We start from the raw sequence: 20,628 nt of genomic DNA on the forward strand, positions 1-20,628 counted from the left end.
AGCACGCCGGGCGGGCGGGGATGCGAGCAAGCCCCGCCCCGTCCTGGGGCCGAGCGACGGCAGCGGGGCGGGGCTTCGGCCGGGGCGGAAGCGGGAGCCCGGCCCCGCCCCCTGCGCGCGGCTGGGAGCGGGAGGAGAAATAAAACCACCTCAGCAACAGAGCAGAATCCTGATCAGGTCTGTCAGAGTTAAGCCTCTGGAGCACCACTATAACTAAAGAGGCACCATCATCCAGCTGCCAGCCGTGCCTCTCAATACATTCCCCAACAAGTGCCCAAAAGTAGTAAAAAACAAACCCCCAAAAAACCCAGTACATCCCATACACGCAGATCCAGAAACCTTCAGTGTGCAACACGACTGTGAAAAGTGCTTTTAAAAAAAAACCTGCCCTTCTTTAAGCTTCATCTTGTTGCCAATACCGGTAACATTTTGCGCTGCACCCTCCCCAGAGGCCCAACACTGCCTGCTCCCCCGCACAGAGCACACTGCAACAGGGAGAGCAGCAGTTAGTAACCACATCATGACCAAGGACAGCAGAGAATTTTCCATATTTTATTGTTACCTTTTCATGTATGATAGTACAATAAAATAACTAAAAAAAAAAAAAAAATCCAGCCCCAAATTCCATAGTGTCAACTACTCCAAACCACGAGCGACCACTAAAAGTCAAGAAAACATTACTCCAGGTTTACAGCGACGTTACCTTCAGGAGGACTTGGTCACAGAGGATGCCGCTACAAGCAGCGTATTTTATGGTGTTCCCAGAGAGCAAGCCGTCCCACGGCTCCAGACCCCGCAGCCCACTGAATGTCGGGTTCGGTTCGTCTCACTCAACAGCTTATAGGGAGTTGGAGGAGAAAGGGGGGCAGGGAAGCGTGTGATTCGATTTCCATTTTCATAAAATAGAAACTTTGCGGTAAGACATTTTGCCCGGATGGCAAATCCGAGGTGAGTAAACACAGCCAGAGCAATACAGCAGCTGGAGGAAGACGATGGGGTAAGTGCAACTACGGCAAAAGGGAGTCGCTTCTCTTTTGACTTGATCAGGGAAGATGGTTAGGGTGGGAAACTGATGCAGTAGCAAAATAGGTACTATCACAGTACACCTAGACTACAGAATCAGTGAGAATAGATCTTAAGCTTGAAGGAGATCCAAGTTTACAAATTCTGAAGAATATTTAAAATCCCCTCTTCTTTCTCCTTCCTTCCACAACTGTAGCCTGCTGCACTTTTCAAAAGCACAGACGTTTGCTTTTACTGAAATTTAAGGCTATTATGAAAAAAATTAAGTGTAGGGCTCCTCTTTCAAAACTAAGTATAAAAGTCAATCCACTCTAGAAGGTCTTCCATAACTTAAATTCAACCATCCACTTTTCAAAATTAATCAAATCATTTTTATATCTGGAAGCCAAAAAATTTTATACTGCAGATGTTTGTCTTCATACACTTATACTTTTGTCCTAGAAACCAAACACTCTGATACCAGGAGTTACCACTGTTCGGTAACTTTGGCTCAGGACACCCACCCTCTGCTGAATCCAGATGTGCTGGTGGGGGAGGTTCATCATCACTCTCTTTGCCTCCAACTACCAGATTATCAAAAGATCTACAATCGAACATCTTAAAGTTAATCCACCTGGCTTTAAGACAGGCTGAGGAGGTACTCACACAGCACATCTCAAGGAGCAGCAGTTTCTGGGAAGGAGTGCTGGGAAGTGGCTGAAGTCAATAGCCTTTTCCACTGACGGAAAGATCCAAAAGATGACGTCTGCCTATAGCCTTAGGGTTCTTACCCAAGATAGAAAAATAGTAGCAGAAACGGACACAGTTCTAGCCATGACCACAGCTCCCAGTTCTCTTCACAGGCACAAGGGGATACTTCACTCATTATACATGCACCTGTGGAAGTTCAATGTGTTAGAAGACTTTGAGAGGGTGAGGATCCTTTCCATCACAGGAAAGCAGGTAATTTTGCATCCCCTGAATTAGGCGCCAGCATTGCTGGTGGTTTAAGTCAGCTGAATCTGGCCCAGAAGCAGCACCAAGCTAAGAAGGGCTTCACAAAAATGGCTACAACCAACTCTTCTTCTTCCTAACCTTAAAGTGCTGAGAAAATGCAGCATGACCAGACTAGTAGCCTAAGAAAAAATATTCACAGTCCTACCAAACATACCATTTCCTAACTTATGGTAGACAAGCTTCCTAGGAGTTTAGACCTTAAAGTCCTCCACAGATGCTGAGAAGTGTTACATATGGAAAAAATAAAACCTTGAAGAAACTGGTTAACAGTAAAAAATATGGCAACTTTCATCTTGGTATGGTCAAAAAGCATTTTTAGAATAAAAGTGACCCTTTCTAATGCAAGGCTACCACTTCATTTGTCCAATGCCATTTTTCACTAAAGAAATGCTCCTCCAACTACAAACATCAAAGATAATACTTTAATAATAATACTTTAGGTATTATTTAAGGTTTATAACTTACTAGAAGTTAATATTTTTTACACACATTTCCTAATTTTATCTTGAAATGACAGCTCATCTTAAAGCAGTCACATAAGGATAAAGGCTCACTACCTAAGGGCCATTTCTAAACATCCTGTCTGACTCATTTGAGACGAAAGCTTTTCCCCCCCCCACAAACAGGCTCCTTACCAGTCACTACTCCACCAGTCACCGTGTATACGACTGATCTACCACCCAGAAGCATCAGTGTAAAAGCAGCTCCCACTACGGGTACGTTAGCTACAGGCTCTGACCAACAATTGCAAAGTTGGCTGCACCTGCTGACAGTTACTACCTCCTGTAGAAGCTTATTTTTCATCAGAGAAGGCTAAGCATGGCACGTATCTGACTGCGAGAATCAGTCATAATCCTCAGTCACAAGGCATTGCTAAAATAGTGTCACTTTGTAACACGTTATAAAAATTCACCGATTACCTTAACATACTAGAAATAATCACTGCGATTTTCTATTAAATATAGCATCATCAATTCAGTGAAATCAGAAAGAAAGTATAAGAAAACCTTTCAAAATAGCTCCTTAGTTATATCTTGCTTGAACTGAATCCTTGGTATATGAGCAGCATGAGTAATCTCATTTCATTTCTCACCATAACTCAAGATGGAACACATACAATAAAAATAAGAATAAGCTATAAAAACCACAGTACGTCAGATATCTATGTAAAAAACATCTGTATCGAGGAGCTCAGTAACAACTTAAAGCACCACTCAAAATTAAGTACCATACATGTTACAGTACATTCCATTTATTATGACAATTTAAGGCTAAAATAGGTACGACTCCCTTATAGTCAAGCTTTCTTATATTTATAAATGCATACAAACATTAAGTAGATACAAATGCGTAAGGTTTTTTTTTATTGCTCTGAACTGTCTATTAGAATGTTCCACTTTCCCAGATGTTGTCTCAGTTTGCCTTTTGCAACCAAACTGAAGTCCTACAACTGCAACTTATGGCACTCATACAATCACAGACCTCCTTTGATTTGAGCTGTAAATAATTCAAAGACATATCAGACAAAATTGCCCATCACTGCAAACTTTGTAACTTAGTTAACTAAACATTCGTCCATAAGATACATAACAATTCACCACAAAGATTATTTCTGCAATTCTTCAGGAAGGATTTTCTTTTCAAAATAATAGGTCTAACCAAGTGGCAAACAAGACAACCAGCAAGAAATGATTGACCAGTACCAGTCTAACAGACTGGGCTTTAAAAAAAGAAAAAAAAGAAAAAAGCTGAATACATGCTCCAAAACAAAGAGCAAACTTTTCTTCTTGCTCATAGAGCAATTATGTTTCCTAATTACGTACGGCAATGCCTCATTCTGCCAGTGCCAAATTCTTTGACTGTAGCTTGTCCATTTCTTGACCAATATTTCCTTCAATGGTATCACACTGGGCAAGAAAAACCTGAGAATAAGAAACAAACAAATGTTATTGAGGATGCAATTATAGCAATGGTAGATGCTTCTTCAGAATAGAAACTGCAGTTTGAATCACGAATTTGAAGAAGCCAACTCAACAACCACCTTCCAGCTCGGTTTTGATAAGAGCTTATTCACAATTTGTTTACCCAGAATCCAACAGAAACATGGTATTTGACAAGGCGACAACGTGGTTGCCCATCCTCATCAGTCCTGCCACTGAAATACTTTGAGTTGATCCAAAGTTCATAAACAACAATAAGGACAAAAGGTTCAGACAAGTTAGTGCTTCAGTTTGGAACAGGACTTTTAAGCCCCTTTCTAAAACACATGCTTCTGTAGCCAAGGGTGGCAGTGACAAATCTACTCAGCCAAATCTAAAACAAGCTTTCATTAAACCAAGGCCTCTTCTATTTCTCAGGACTACACGGCAACATGAACTCTCACCTTTATCAGTAAGGAGGTGGTGTGCCTCAAAAGGCAGAAGGAAGGCTCCTTTCCAAAAAAAGGGCAGTCCATAGCACCTTAAGCTTTCTTAGAACCTGCCCACAAGTTCTTACAAGTACAGCAACCCACATACAGCAATTAAGAGCCAGCAGCCACTGGTCACTTTGCTTGTGCTGTACACAGCACAACACGCCAGTACTTTAAGCCAATAAATTCTTTCAGGCCAATTCCAATGTACGCGAGTACACTGCAGTTTCTGAGCAGACTCTCTCACTACCTATTCAGGTCTTGCACTCAGTTTTGCTGTGTCTGCACTAGACTTTTAACAGTCAAACCAGATATTCAATGTTATTTACATTAAAATGGCATTAAGAAACTTCCTTCCCTCTAGAGCAGGAAACTGTTGTGCCAGGTGAATGTTTCTCAACCATCACACTGTTTTGAATCATCTGTCTTCAACCAATCCCTTGAGCTGGCATCAACCCACTTTTGTAAGGACTTGAGGGATGAAAAAGTCAACGTGGCAACGACTGCAGTTGTTGGCTGTGAGTGTTTTATATCCGTCTCCCCATTCTGGAAGATACGACTGCCATCAACAGAAGGCAATCGCTCCCCCTCGCTTTCATGAATACTTAAGAGCAATAAGTGTAACTTGCCATTGTTTTCTTGCTCTGCAAAAAACAAACTGTTGTTGACTACTCTCATCTGAAACCCCTTAGATTCTTCTGCAGTCCTCAAAGGGTTCGTAACGTACAGTTGCAGAACACTGTGCCTATAAAAGCACGTAAATAATTCTGATCTCTACTCATCAGAGTCTATTTTATGCTTTAACAGCAGTTCTTACACAAAGCCCCACTTACTTCTGCAATAACTTCACCCAAGAGCGGAACTCTAACCTTGCCATGAGGTTTACAGCCATCCTTGTGCCCAGACCCCATTCATTACTCCAGCCCACCAAGATACCATAAAGGAAGAATGATCCTGTTTTCTTTACAAGCTATCATCATTACTTGACATCATCAGGCAGCCATAGGGCCAAGCACTAACGTAAATTACAAACATTATCTGAAAATAGCATGAACTATGAAAAACCTGTATTTTTCTATGCTGTTTTATAAAGCTATTAAATACCTCAACAAAGGGAGGTCATAAGAAATACCAATGTAGGAACAAACACTGAAAAAAAATCTAAGCTCTAAACAGCTGTGATTTTCACAAACTCTTGGTATACAAGTGCCCAGCATTAATGGGAAACAAAAAAACTCAAAAAAACTTACCTGAACCTTTTTCACCAACCCCTTCTTTTTCAGTTTGCAATCACTGAAATTCTCTGGCAGATTCTGCAGTAACATAAACAAGTTGATGCAGCTTAATGTTGAAATTAACATATTAAACTTACAGCAAAAACCGAATGTATCAAAGAATCCCTTGAACAGGCATACTGAAAATGCCATGCCTGCTCAGCGAGGATGACTACACAAGAAAGAATTTAAAAGAAAAAGTCATAAATTCAGAAAGTCAGGGATGCGGCATGTTGATTGCAAAGAACTGAGCTAGCAAATTTACCACCTGTCTTTAGGTAACATACAGCAATAGACTACATACACTGCTTTTGTCTACTGTGGTATATGTTAACTGTTCTGCTGAGCTTCAATTTCAGCTTTTTCAGACGATAAGATGAATTAATTTCTTACAAACACATTAACTCAATCACTCGCCATCATTAGAATGTATCATCAGTAATGCAGGCATTGCCAGTCTGTTTAAGCTGTACATCTGATCTTCTCTGCAATCTCCTCATGGAAGGCAACAGATGTGAAGTGTTACATGCTGATAGCTTTTAATTTCATTTGAACTGCATCGTTTTATGGTGAGTTTTAACATGAGCCAGCAGTGTGCCCAAGTGGCCAAGAAGGCCAATGGCATCCTGGCCTCTATTAGGAATAGTGTAGCCAGCCAGTCTAGGGAAGTGATCGTCCCTCTGTACTCGGCACTGGTGAGGCCGCATCTTGAGTACTGTGTCCAGTTCTGGGCCCCGCACTTCAAGAAAGATGTTGAGGTGTTGGAGCAAGTCCAGAGGAGGGCGACCAAGCTGGTGACGGGTCTGGAGGGTCTGACCTACGAGGAACAGCTGAGGGAGCTGGGGTTGTTTAGCCTGGAGAAGAGGAGGCTCAGAGGTGACCTTATTGCAGTCTACAACTACCTGAAGGGAAGTTGTAGTGAAGTGGGAGTCGGCCTCTTCTCCCGGGCAGCTAGCGATAGGACAAGAGGGCACAGCCTCAAGCTTCGCCAGGGGAGGTTCAGGTTGGACATCAGGAAGAATCTCTTTACAGAAAGGGTTATTAGACATTGGAATGGGCTGCCCAGGGAGGTGGTGGAGTCACCCTCTCTGGATGTGTTTAAGAAAAGACTGGACATGGCACTTAGTGCCATGGTCTAGTTGACAGGGTGGTGTAGGGGCAACGGTTGGACTCGATGATCCCTGAGGTCTCTTCCAACCTGGCTGATTCTGTGATTCTGTGATTCTGTTTTCTGTACTCCTACCAGCCAATATATTCATGTATGTCGCCTCAGCAAATGTTATATGCTTTGTCCTTTTGGAGCTATGTGAAATTGGGCTGTTGGTGGGGAATGGTGCTCAGGTTTATGATTTTTTTTGAAACAGATGAAAAACCTGTGCAGATGATTATCATTACATAAAGTTTATGTGAACATTCTTAGAAACACTGGGTTCTCACTGTTGAAGATGCATAAAAATCTTGGAGTTTCTCACTGGTATACCTTTTATTTTTCACCCTAACTCCATATCAAGAATAGACGTTTCCCTATATTACCCTCTGTTCCGTTTCAGCTAAAATGCAAGCCCCACTGGGAGGTTTAGATACACAATCTTTGATAACAATCAAAAAAAAAAAAAGGTGCTCTTTTCTTTTAGTGTCTAGCCAAACATACACTGTCTTAAATATAGGAGTCTTGCACATAACCTAACGCAGGAGTTAAAAATAGACAAGACTCCACACCAAAAACCAGTCCATCATGGGAAGTGAAACTGTAGGCATCACTAAGATCCAAGGAAGTTCAGAGATCACACTGCTCCAGTATCTGTGCAGTAATTAGCATGCTGTAAGTGGTATCAGACAAAGAAATAATAGTCACCAGGCTCAGCATGCATTCCCAGCACCATGGGGCGAGGAGAAAATGGGCATGCAACAGAGCGACTGGGACACATTCTTACATTTTATTTCTACATAAATTTCTGGTTTAAAATACCTCTCACTCTTTCTACTCTCAGCTGGAAGAAGGAATGCACAATGCTGCTTCTTGTCTCCTAGGAAAGTATGGAAGTTGGAAGTGGGAGTAACTACTACTACACTAACCTCTTCTCAGGGTCAGTTTTTTTGGTTTACATTGTTCGTTTGCTTTTGGAAGATTGGTAAGAGAAAGAATCTTCTGTTTAAGTAGTTCCAGCTCCATTTCTGCTGCTCCAGTACCAGTTTTCCCAAACAGCAGCATTGTTAAGCTATATAAAAGTCATATCAACTTTCCTTCAGCATCAGAAAAGATATCTCCCTTACAGAGAACTTTTATGTCACACTGCAGCTCCTGAAACAGAGCCAGAAACTTCTTTCAGGTGGAAAAGTGACCATCAGTCTGACCATCAGAGTATGCGGATTAAGGGAGATACCCTTCCAAATGCAAACTGGTGCAGTGTTATCTTACAAACAGGGACAGAAATATCTAAAAACTAAAAGTTATGTTGGTTAGTTGGTTGGTTTGTTTTTTTTAAATTGATGTTAATCTTCTTAATACCAAAAACACTCTTCAGTTTGTCCTAAGATGCATTCACACCTATCTATCCTTTCCAACTCCTCTTATTTTGTGAGAAAGAGAAGAAGTAACTTTGAAAGTAAGTTACCAGGTTAACTCCAGGAATCTCTCACGCACAATATAACTCCTCCTAGAGGAGCCTGTTCTACAGTGCTCACTTTCTTCATTTATGTAATGTCACCTCACATCCTTGGATTTACAGCACAGATAGGTTCAGAAGCTGTTATTACATTTTCAACAGCAGCCTGCCTAAAATGAAAACTCCTTTTTGCAAGTGGCACACGTCCATTTTCCAAAGCACAGCTTTTTTCCAGTTGTTCATTTTGGAAGCTACTTTGCTCTTTACAAATTGTATTTTCTAGTACTGTCTACTGCAATAAGCCCTTGCTAATAAGCCCTTGCTTACCGTAGCATGCTAAACCTGCACGTCTCCTCCCAACAAGCAGGACACTGTGAAAAGATTTTATTACATGCTTTTCTTTCAGAAACTGAATGCTCCAAAGACATTACAAACCAGCTGAGAAGTTAGTTTAAAGCTGTGGGTGAATTCTCGTCAAACACTAGTTCTAGCTCACAAATAAAAAAGGTGGCCTTTGGAGTATTTGTTGTTGTCACAGGGAAAAAGAGTTTAAAAAAATATTATAAAGTTATATGAAGTATTCTAAGGGATCTTAGACATAGGATCCTGCAACCACAGGGAAAACATTCTTAATTTTCCCTTGGTTTTCAACAGCACAATTAACTTTTTAAAACTAACAAAATATGACAGGAAACATTTAACATAAAGAGAGTATTTGATGCGTACTATTTTGACTCCATGTATGTAATAGCCTGAAAGAACAAAGATGACTTAGGCCTAATTATTAACGGCTGATTCTTACCAGAAAATTAAGATGTTATCTTATTGTCACAGAAATTCTTTTATGCCTTGAAGTTTTCCATGACTTGGAATTTCTTACTAATCAAATTAAAAATGAAAATATGCACTAGCTCAGTTACACTCCCCATCTCCCTTTGCTGAGGACTTATTTCAGGCTGTACTTTCTGAAAGAGATTCTGGACTATGCAAGTATTCCTACCAACCTGAAACAGCAAATTAACAAACAATTTTTTGTCTTCAAAATAGGCCTAAGTTACCTTTCAACAGCAGACAGGGAACTCCAGCTGGGCTTATCACACAAAGTCTGTTTCTAAAACAGATAGTGGTAACTGGAGGAAACTGAGTGTAGAGAAGACACTCAGACTATTTCTATTTTTGACAACATTTTTCAAAACTCCTATGTTTGCTTACACACTGTCATAGCTTTTTTTTTTTTTTTAATCACACCTTGTAATCCATTGGCAGAGACATGGAATTGGAAGGCCTAAATGTATTAACTTATCAAGCTGCTTAAAAGGGGTTTTGCAATCAAATTAGTAAAGTTTACAAATCTTAATCAAATTAAATCTCAGTCTCTCTGTTTTACCTTAGTCAGCTTACGTCTCCTCTCCAGGAATACGTTGTCCAACTATTCAGGGTTTAACAGGTGAAGCTGGCAATAAACCTTAAGTCACAATAACATTTCAATATTTAATTAAAATCAAATTGAAATTAAAGAAGGAGCAGCTTAAGCCTAGGCAGTGCTTGTGCAAAACTCTTGCCAAATCTACGTTTTTGGTGCTAGCATTGCTTGCAGGGCAGTAGCTGGGATTAGTATATGGCTTTCTACTGCACAGCATATTCTTACTTTTATAGTAGGTCTCCTCTTTGCATTGCACTTTCTCTGTGACAAAACCCTGCTCAAGTCTCACAGTCCTTGGTCTGTATGGTCTTAAACTTTCAGAAGTGATTGCAGTGCTGGCTTCACCCCAGCAACTCCTGTAGAGCTCCCAGGCACAGGTTCTTTATCCTCCCCCCACCCACGCAGAAACAGATCTCAAGTCCCCCTGCTACCAGTGGCTATCATCTCCCACCCCACACCCCCGAATTCAGCATTGCTTAACCACATCTCTTTGAGAGTTCTCACCCTGCAGATACACTGACAAGATGCACTGCAGACACACACACATTACATCCTCAAAGACCAATACAAAATGCACAGCACTCATGCTTTATACAAGAAATCCTTAAAACCAATCACGGCTTACAGAGTAATAAATTCATGCATGTGCATTTTCCTGCCTCTAGATACACTTTATTCTTGAGTGTTCTTTTAAATGCGAACCCAGCATCCTCTCTCCTGAGCACTGCTTACAAAATACAGACTGTCATTTCTTTCCCCTCTCCCAGCTGATCTCCTAATAAAACCACCTCCCTTTGCTACAGAACATCACCCTCAGCTCTGCTCAAGTTCTGTTTGTTTTAGAAGTGCTTCCAATAATGATTTTTAAGCTTAGCGTTACCACCACATCTTTGTTCTCTTCTTTATTTATTTCCCAAACCATAGACCCCAGAAGGAAATACCTGATGCCTGAAGCCACATTATAGCAGCATCGTCAGTTAATGAACAAAACAAGTGCAAGTCAAATTTATTATTTATTACTATTTTATCAGAACTAAAGAGACACCATTCTTAAAATATGCAATCTCCTACACTAGCAGTCACTATCAATCATAGCTAGAAATATTTTTGGTTTGTTATCAAATTGCTTAAAAAAATAAAAATCACTCTGCTACACATGGCACCAATGCTGATCAGTTGCAAATAAAGATTTTTTTGCTGACACCCCATCCAACAAGAAGCTTTTTTGTTAGTTTCTTTCAAAAACCCAAAACAACATAATAGTATTTTAGTGTCTACTTTTTATTGACTACCAGCCCTTCACTTTTTTTAACTTATTGTTAAATAAATAAGTAAATTGGGTACGCACATTATGTTGACACTGAATCTTTTTCATCTAAGTAGACATCTGAGCAGCTTCTTTAAAAGCAGCTATTAAATGGCAGCATTTGTCAATAGATTTTCTGAATGCAGAAGTGGTAACTAAGTGCTCTGCGCTCACTGAGGGATAACAGTATTCTCATGTTCCTTGCGCTTTAGAAAAATTTCCCCCTGAAGCTTTGATTTTATGTTTATGATTCATGCTAAGAGATTTAGCAGTTATAATACGAAATGTTTATCAAACGTTTATTTATCCAGATAAATTCAAAGGTTTAATAATAAGTTTTCATCTTATTGTAAGCAGAAAAACTTCCCAGAAGCCTGGGAAATGTTTGTTACATGCACCATGATGTTTTTTTCAGAATACTTCTTTCTTTTAATCCTTGAAATGTTAATTTGGTATTGATTTACGAGATGACAAGTATAGCAGGGACAAGGAGACAGTGAAAAAAGCTTCATCAGAACAATACAGTAATTTAAGTAAGTTTTACAGAGGAATTATAACAAAAAAAATCCTCAAGAAAGGAGGATGGGCCACTAGAACATAATTATGAGTCAGTAATATTATCAATGTCCTCAATACTGATACATGCAATTTGATAGATGATTTCCTTTTTTTTTTTTTCTTGAAAAAGCCTTCCAGTTATTTAAAAAACTGTGCCACCTGATCAAATCAAGGATTTTCTGTGTTCTACTCACTGAGATTTGTAATAAGTCATGTCTTTGACTTTTACTCCTGGACCAAATGTTTTAACTGCTGAAATAAATGGCATTTCTGGTGATGTACACACACAAATCTTCAACTGTTGAACATGACTCAATTTGTATTCCTCCTGAAGAAAACTGCAAACATCTGTGGCTTATGGGAACATGTGTGTAACCGCATTCAAAAATTTGTAAGATGCTCGTAAGATCCCTCCACCCTTCCTGCTGTGGAAGCAGTAGCTATTTAAACACATTTAATGTTAAGAAGTTTAAGTTACAGCTACTCTAGCCAAAAGCATCCCTTCAAGACTTTCCTTTCACACCTCTGGCAGTGACAACAATGTATTTTTTCTCTCCTACCCAATACTGTATGACTACCGACCTACTTCTCCATTTCCTAAATCACTTCTTCTAAATTCATAGTTGTTGAACACATGGAGTCTAGTAAAAAGGCATATTAGTTCCAAACTCAGCTCCTCTAATTAATGAGCTTGTCTGATAACAGTAAGAGAGTCACACCCCCAGAAGAGATAGAAAACAATATGCAGGCTTCCTCACCCTTAGCTCTCTATAATCATACAAATGTCATTTTGTATCAAGCTAGATGTTTTTCATTGATCCAAACAATGTATGACAGCCAAGGGACTTTAAAGAGCTTCACAACAATTTTGCCAAAGAAACAAACTGGAACATTGATAGCATGAGCTTGCTGGTATGTTTCATTTTTACAATGCATCCATTCTTCTGCCCTAGCAGAAAACAGTCACTCTTTTTTTCCCCTTATCTTTTTTTAACATGCTGTTGGTTGAATCAATAGCACATCTATATGGTCAGTAGCATTCAAGAGATTTGTCAGAACTTGCTTTTTACTTGGCTAACAAAAAGAATACTAAATACTGTATAAACCAATTCTGAGATACAGATAAAATACTTTCTGGAAGCTTTACACTTTTCTGCTTTGCATTTCTATTCACTATCTTTTACTTCAGTGGAACCCACTTACTGTTCGTAAACATACTTCATTACTGTTCTGTGTAGCTACTTCTGTACGTTGCACAACTACAGCACAGCTAAGTAACACCTCAGGAAGTTGGTGGCCTGCTCATCTGATCTGGTGTAACACCAGTACACTGAACAGCTACATTTTATGTAAAGATTCCACCCAACTACAGGTATCTCATCTGCAAGATTTCACAGAAGTTTCACAGTAGTTCAGTTTTCATGATAAAAAACACAGCCACCTTTGTATATTAAAACAAATAAATATGGACTTTGGTATATGTAACGTAACTTCAATCACTGGTAATAAAAACCCTCACTTCTTGCTTTAAAAAAAATGAGGCTCATCAATGTCATAGGCTCTTATACAACAAAGTAACAAACAACTATTACAAATACTAAAAGTTACTAATTATAATTAGTTTTAGCTCTGGTTGCTCTACTGTCTCCCAAGAGACAAAACTGAGGCACAAGGACTCCATTATTTCCTAAATCTAAACATGGAGTCACTAGGTTATAAGTCTTCTAAAATCTTGTACTAAACCTGAAAACCCCTTGTTCAGTACTATTTAGAGCATTTTGGATAAGGAGGTAGATAATAGCACACTTTCTGTTTAAGCCATGCAAAAAGTACCAGAATCAAAAGTAAACTTGGGAAACTCGGTTTGGATTAATTAGGAAGCAGTGAAAAGCGTTTTTCAAGGCTGCTTGCTGGGTTCCAGAACTGTACACCAGCATACAAGTACTGACTTTTTTCTAAATAGGACTCAGTATCAGGAATTGAAGGGGTCAGAAATAAGCTTTAATCCCATCCAATTGAAACAGTTGTCACCTTATTGCTATTTCCATGATAACACATAGTAAATCTGCCACTTCAGACAAGGAATCAGTTATATGAAGTCTGTATGTCTAACAGCAGTCAAGAACTGTCAGCAAGACATTTTCCTCTATATGAGGCAGAAAAGTAAAGAGAAATTTTAAGACTTTAAAATACTTAGCATATTACAATTTTTAAAAAGTATTTAAGAACTGTTGGCCATAACAAACAGCAAAGGCTAGTTTACCATTAAAGGTGCGCAATATGAAAGGAGGAAGTAAGTTAATGAGCTCCCCACCATTCCTAGGAACACATCCATATTGTATAGCATCTGATGATGGCCAATTCAAATTATTACTCTATGTTTAGTCTGCTGCTGAACTTTTTCAAAGTGTCCATCAATTAAACTATATTTGGTTCACCAATTATAGGCATTTGCATGGAATCTTGTTTCAGAAGAAAAAAATCCCCTAAAGGGTCACTGTACAAAGGAGGAGACCCAAAGACATCACCACCACAGAAAAGCAGCACTTTTACTTCAGAGCAGGATATTGTGATCATGATATGCAATATAATTATATAATGAAGTTTACAGAGAATGACCAGCAGACAGAGAAACAGAATAAGGAAACACCCTAGTTGCCACATCTTCTATTTACCTCTGCACAGTCCTTTATCCTCACCTAGCTCTCAGCTACTACATGATACAGATATACTCTGGAAATATGCTGTAAAGTTATGATCCATTAATGACTGTGAAGCACTTGGATATACCCCAGTACATTACAAAGAAAGAATCCAGTCCTCAATATGCAGGCTTCTCAAATAAATGTACCGTCAGTCGACATACGACTGACCAGAAAATTCTTCAGTCTTCAAGACCTCCTTGTTCTTATGCAATATAGAATACATAGTTTATCTGGTATTTTCTTCCCAGACCTTTAATGTCACCATGAAGTTTAATGTTAAAGTTTGCCAAGACAAACTCAAAGGGTAAAACTTGAGTAAAGGATACCCATTTAATGTAGTCTTAACAGGCTGCTTCCCGAAATGAAGCTCTTCTGTAGAATGGGGATGCATACACAGGCATTAATATCACCATTTAGAAATAGATGCTGCCAAGTAGTCTTTTGGAGACATACAGAGGCAAGAGCTGGGTATTAAAGAAAAAATGAGCAGACCAATTAACTAATTTTGAAAGCCAAAAGAACATTTTCAGTATTCTAAAATATCAAATAAATTACAAGAAAGATACGTTCTTAACAGTAAGTTTCTGTTGGGATTTGACCTTCTTCTGTGGTTATATACTTACAATGGCATCAACCTGTTCCAGAATCTTCATGAACTGCTCTGCAGTTCCTTTTATCCTCTTGTCCAGCTGTTTTAGAGCTTCTGCTTGGAGATCCTTTGCTAAAAATCCCTGAGGAGGAAAACGAGGGAAGGAAAGGCAAAATTATTCCACATCCTACTGAATACTCAGCTTAGAAAACCTGTCAATCCACCACAGCAGAAAACATCTCTTCCTGTTTCTGTAGTTTCCAGTTTGATAGGGACTCCAGTCCCAATCTGTATTCTCTCAGTCCTTGAAATGCTAAATGTAAGATCTGCAAGGTTTACTTAAAAGATTAAACAAGTAACGGACATTCTCCTTTGGACTTTGAGAGAACTCTATGTTTTTCTAGATCTAAAGAATATAACTTATTCAATATGCAACAATATTTACCTTTTTCCAAACAGTGCCATGCCGCCATTTTGCAAACTCATAAATAGCATTTCAAATTCAATAAGAATTTTACAGGCCCCCTGGGCAGTTAAGAGGGGCAGCCTATTACTGACTACACAAAACCTTTAAACAGTATTTTTTAAAAATATATCTACCTACAAAACTGTTTTGCAAAGATATAAAACAATACAAAACTGGCATACCTTCTGGATACTTGTGAACTCTTTATTAACTTCCTCTAACTTATTAGCTATTTGCTCCACTGACTTCTCCAAATCCTTTAACTTCTTTAATTCAGTCTCTTCTTCTGGACTATTCTGTGTATTCAAAAGTACAACATTCACTACAAAAGTACAACAAATAGTCACTATGCAGCTAAAAACTATCAACAGTGGTGATACAGACATAAAGGCTTTTAATTTAAAATACATACTGCACTGTGGTTATTCTTTCCATATTTTAATACCTACCAAATAAGCGTCTTCCAAAGCTTAATTACAAATACAGTCAAAGTGGTAATGTATATAAACATATTAAATGAGATGAATTTGAAGGGAAAAAGGAAAACTGCAAACAATTTTTTTTTGTTAGCTTAGCATCTTTAAAGTAGAGGTAACATTTGTATCACAAGATACTACCTTGTCCTCTACTTGGCAAAGCCAGCCACAAGTCATTTCACTAGAAATAACCCAGCAGACTTAGTAGCTACAGCTTTCTCTTTTTTTTAAACCAGAAAAATAAGATGGGCAGATAAGGTCATCAGTGCACAGAAGGTTCATGAGCACTGACAAGCAACAGATTAGGCAGAAGTCAGTCAATAATGTCATTTCAGAAATGTACAAACTGCAGAGTTATTTGCAGTACAATGTGAGATTGAACTCAACTTTGTGGGCAGGTATACAAGACTAGGTTTATGCTGTAACCTGCTTCTGCGTTCAGCAGCTGAATCATTGACAGAAATGATGAAAATTTAAGGAAAAAACAAAAAGGTCCAAAGGCAACACTTACCCTCTTCCCAATCAACATGACTTTGCAACCATTTTTAACACCAAGTGCTGACAACGGTTGTTCCAATTCTTTCAGTGACTTCCCTAAATGGAAAACGAGAGAGGAAAAAAACAGTTAAAATATAGTTAGTGGCATAAGAATGTCTTTTTGAAGACATTCAAAACATGGACACCTGAAAATGACTAAGATGAAAGGTATCATCTATAAGAAAAATTGACAGATTTATAAGTTACCTTTGTATATCAGTTTCTGAAAAGGAACTGGAACTCCAGTGACTTGTTCAATAAGCACAGCCATGTCTTGTAGTGTAGGTTCACCATCTTCTTGTTGAGAAGCAACCTGAATACTGTGTTTTTCATTACCTAACAAAAAACAGAGTAACAGTAATACTTATTGTTACCTAGAAAATATTACAGGGAATACATTTCTAATATTCACTTCCATTCATGCAGAAAGTTCTCAAATCACTGATTCTCACGTACAATCATAATTTTCAATCAAAGAATTCTATTGCATTTCCTTTGTCTTGGAGTGACTTACCTCAGCTGAAAAATTTGTTTTACATTCTAATAATCTGAAGAGTTCGATCAGGCGTACTCTACTGGCATAATGCTCCTGCTAAATATTATTCCCCACCTCTTTTTAAGAGTGCAGATGCTGTCCAGATGTCCCACAAGCTAAAGCATGAAAGCCCACACTTTCATGATGTGTTCCATTTCCTACTTGTAGGAACTTTTAATGGCCTGAGTCTTGGGGAATCTGAGACAATTTATCACTCCCTTTCCTCCCGATTCCTCATAAATGAGGAGCAAGCAATCAATGTCTACCCTGCCTCCCTTCCACCAGCCACCTGAGAGAATTCTCACAGTCCAAAAATTATTTCTCCCCACGATACTGCTGACATGCAGCCTCAACCACTTTGAGAAGTCTCAGCCTGAATGTCATCTTCCACCTATGGAGCATCCTATTCAGACTTCCTAAAATTACTTGCATGCAACCAGCAGGAAGTTCTTAGAAAGAAGGAGTATGTCTATCAATCTCTGCTTTGCAATAGACCCTTTCTATAACCCTCTGCTCCCACACACTTAAGGCCTGTCAATCTGAAAGCACCCACAGGAATCAGCCACCATTGGCTGCAAGGGAAATCAAGACAGGTATTTCTTATGTTGCAAGAAGAGAGAACTCCTTAGCAAATACCAGAAAGAAAACTAGTCTTATGCCACTAATTTGAAGTGCATGTATCTTTTACAAAGAAGAATGCTAGAAACATCGATTTAAAAATGTCCCAGCCTCCCAGAGTCACATAACAAGCAACACTGTGGCCTCAAAAACTTGCAAGCTCCAATAATATTTATTAATTCCAAAATGGTTTTAAGCTCAAAATCACATTATACAAACTCTCCCCCAAGCATTTTCCATAAACAGTCCTTCCCAATTTGTTTTGGGAAAAAAAAAAAATTTAGGTCCTAACATTAATATATTTCAAAAGGTTGTTCTGATATATAGAACTGCTTTGTGTAAGGGCTGTGCCTGTCAAAAGTTGAGAGAAAAAACAAACAAACAAAGAGCAAACAGAGAACAGCTGAAGTTTGCCTAGCAATAGTTTTAATTACAAATTATGAGTACAACTTTGGGCAGACTGTAACAAAAATTTTACTGTAAATTCACAGCAGAGTGAAATCACCATGAAAAATACCTCATGGGTTAGAACTGGTATCATAGCATATCAGTTTGCTTCAGTAAATGACAATACTAATTTAAAGTAACCACTAGTGCAAAATTCCAAAATATTTTTTTTAAAAAAAGGATTAAATATATTTAGAAAACAGGTCAATTAATTTCTTGCAGATTGTCAAGTGATACATGTGGGTCTACTACCATTCTCTTTCTTCACCCTTATTTCCATCTTTCCCCACTTTCATTCACACAGGCAAAACTTTAATAAAAATGTCTGTGCTAAATAGTAAACCAGCATCTGATAGCAACAGGTACAAAGCAGATAGCTGAAGTCCCAGATGAAGGATGCCTTCTATTCACTATTTATTAATGACAAAGTAATTACCAGATAAGAAAACAACTGGAAAGATAAAAACATTCTCAGATAAGACAACTGTCAGCAAACAGTAAGATGTTGGAATTATAAACACGAGTATTGTTAAGTTATTGTCATCTTTGCAAATGAAAACGCCTCAGATCAAATGGAGCTCTCTGAAGACATCAATGAGCACATGAATCATGAAGATTCAAACGGATTATTCCACAAAGTTCCTCACCAAAGACTCTTACATAAAACTGCCAGGTGATAAAGGAAATATTTTCACAAAGTAATGTATCAAATACAACAATAAGCTTGAAAACACGAATGAGCAAGCAGAAATAAACAGTAAGCTCTAAAGGCAGACAGAACATCACCAACATACTGCAAAAGGAACAGGAGCAGAATTTATTTTTCAATAATTAAAAAATAATCCATAAAAAAATTACCAAGTTTCGTTAACAAAAATCAGCTGATGAATACCTCGCTGATTTAATACGTTACTACCCTTCTCATTTCTCCTACTGGCTCACCTAGGTCCACTTCATTAAAATTTAACCATGGTATTTCTCATCTTATTTTTAAGAACTGTGGAGTCCAGGCTATTCTTACTACTTTGCAGTAACTTTTTATATTTATTTGCAGACTTAACCATTTCTTCCCTTTCACCTCCTTTTCCCGCCTATTTCTCTTCCTGAGGGAAAAAAAAAAAAGCAATCATGCCAGCTGGCCTTTGAGTAACCCATTTCACCAGGTCAGCACCCAACCGTCATACTGATGAAACCACCGCTTTCTGCTGCAATCTTGCAAACGTCCAAGCTTATTCAACACACAAGATGAGAGTCCCTTGGGTAGCACCTGCTTTTAACATACAGTGCTGACTTCAGTGATATATTTTATCTAAACGAAGATTGCTACGAAAAAAGTGACCTCTGCTCCGTGCCCTCTGGCAAGAACAGCCTCGTCACCTGTTCCCACCATTGTCCTTACAGTAGATCTACCCCTGCGCAGCAAGTTTGATTATGTTAGTGGTATCACAGAATGGTTGGGGTTGGAAGGGACCTCTGGAGATCATCTAGCCCGACCCCCTGCCAAAGCAGCTTCACCTACAGCATGTTGCACAGGGTTGCGTCCAGGTGGGTTTTGAATATCTCCAGAGAAGACGACTCCACAACCTCCCTGGGCAGCCTGTTCCAGTGCTCTATCACCCTCAAAGTAAAGAAGTTTTTCCTCATATTTAGATAGAACTTCCCACGTTTCAGTTTGTGCCTGTTGCTCCTTGCCCGGTCACTGGGTACCACTGAGAAGAGTCTGGCCCCATCCTCTTGACACCCGCCCTTAAGGTATTTGTAAGTATTGATAAGATCCCCCCTCAGTCTTCTCTTCTCCAGGCTAAACAGACCCAGCTCCCTCAGCCTCTCCTCATAAGAGATGCCCCAGTCCTCTAATTACATTTGTAGCCCTCCGCTTCACTATCTCCAGTAGTTCCTTATGGAAAAGTTTTTTTTTTTCCCTTCTGTTGGATCAGCTTGAGAGAGACACTGGGGAGACGTGGGCAGCAGAGCAGAGAAACCTTACGGCAGCAGCCGGCACCGAGGCCAGGTTAAGCGGAGGATGAGCCGTGCCCCCCGAGGCCGAGGCAGGCCCGGCCGCTGGCCCAGGCGAGGCCGGGACGCTGCCGCCGTCCCGCTGACAGCCGCAGCCCCGGCCTTTTGTGTTTCCTCGAGGCTTTATGGAGCGGCAGCCGCGGGCGCTCGGGCCTCAAAGTCAGTCACACACCCAACCACCCCCTCCCACTTCGGGCCGCCGCCGGGCGCCTTCCAGCGCCGCGGCCCGCGCGACTCCCGCTTAGCCCTGGCGCCAGGGGCTGCCACGGGCCCGCCCCGCACGGCCAGGCTACCGCTAACGGCCAAGGCGAGGTTCGCCGGTAGCGGAGCCGGCAGGGAAGGGCGGCCCCGGGGCCCGGCGGAGCTCCCCGAAGCAGGGGCCTGACCCGCGGAGGGCCGAGGCACCAGGACCAGCTCGGGGTAAGGGGCGCCAGGGAAGGCGCCGCGGACCGCGCTCGGCTCGGCAGCGGCTGGAGGTGGGGCCCTCACCCGCCCGGCCTCCCTTCCTCGGGCGGCTCTTACTGTAGGTGACGGTGATGGTGACCGGGGCTCCGGGCGCCGCCATCTCCCCCCGCCGGCAAGAAGCCGCTCTGAGGGCATCTCCCGGGGCGCGCCGGTAGGACGTCACTTCCGCCCCAGGCCC

At 40.1% G+C, this 20,628-nt stretch overlaps 1 protein-coding gene across 2 annotated transcripts; it reads right to left on the reverse strand.

Moving 5' to 3' along the window:
* Window positions 1-617: 617 nt before the first annotated feature.
* BAG1 (BAG cochaperone 1) lies at window positions 618-20,595 on the reverse strand. 2 transcript variants are annotated; one of them, XR_011047820.1, is made up of 8 exons: window positions 20,508-20,595; window positions 16,577-16,705; window positions 16,344-16,426; window positions 15,539-15,652; window positions 14,925-15,032; window positions 9,697-9,774; window positions 5,680-5,742; window positions 3,925-3,941 (listed from the first exon to the last, which is right to left on the reverse strand). XR_011047820.1 is itself a non-coding variant. In XM_068396378.1 (7 exons), exons 1-7 carry the CDS (start codon window positions 20,548-20,550, stop codon window positions 3,852-3,854), a joined length of 630 nt encoding a protein of 209 aa, XP_068252479.1. In that variant the 5' UTR covers window positions 20,551-20,595; the 3' UTR covers window positions 618-3,851. The 2 variants fall into 2 exon arrangements, 1 of the variants encoding a protein (XP_068252479.1); XM_068396378.1 differs by lacking the exon at window positions 9,697-9,774 and having other exon boundaries at window positions 618-3,941.
* Window positions 20,596-20,628: the final 33 nt, after the last annotated feature.

This window comes from Nyctibius grandis, chromosome 3 (genome assembly GCF_013368605.1).
Source record: "Nyctibius grandis isolate bNycGra1 chromosome 3, bNycGra1.pri, whole genome shotgun sequence".
Classification (NCBI taxonomy): domain Eukaryota; kingdom Metazoa; phylum Chordata; class Aves; order Nyctibiiformes; family Nyctibiidae; genus Nyctibius; species Nyctibius grandis.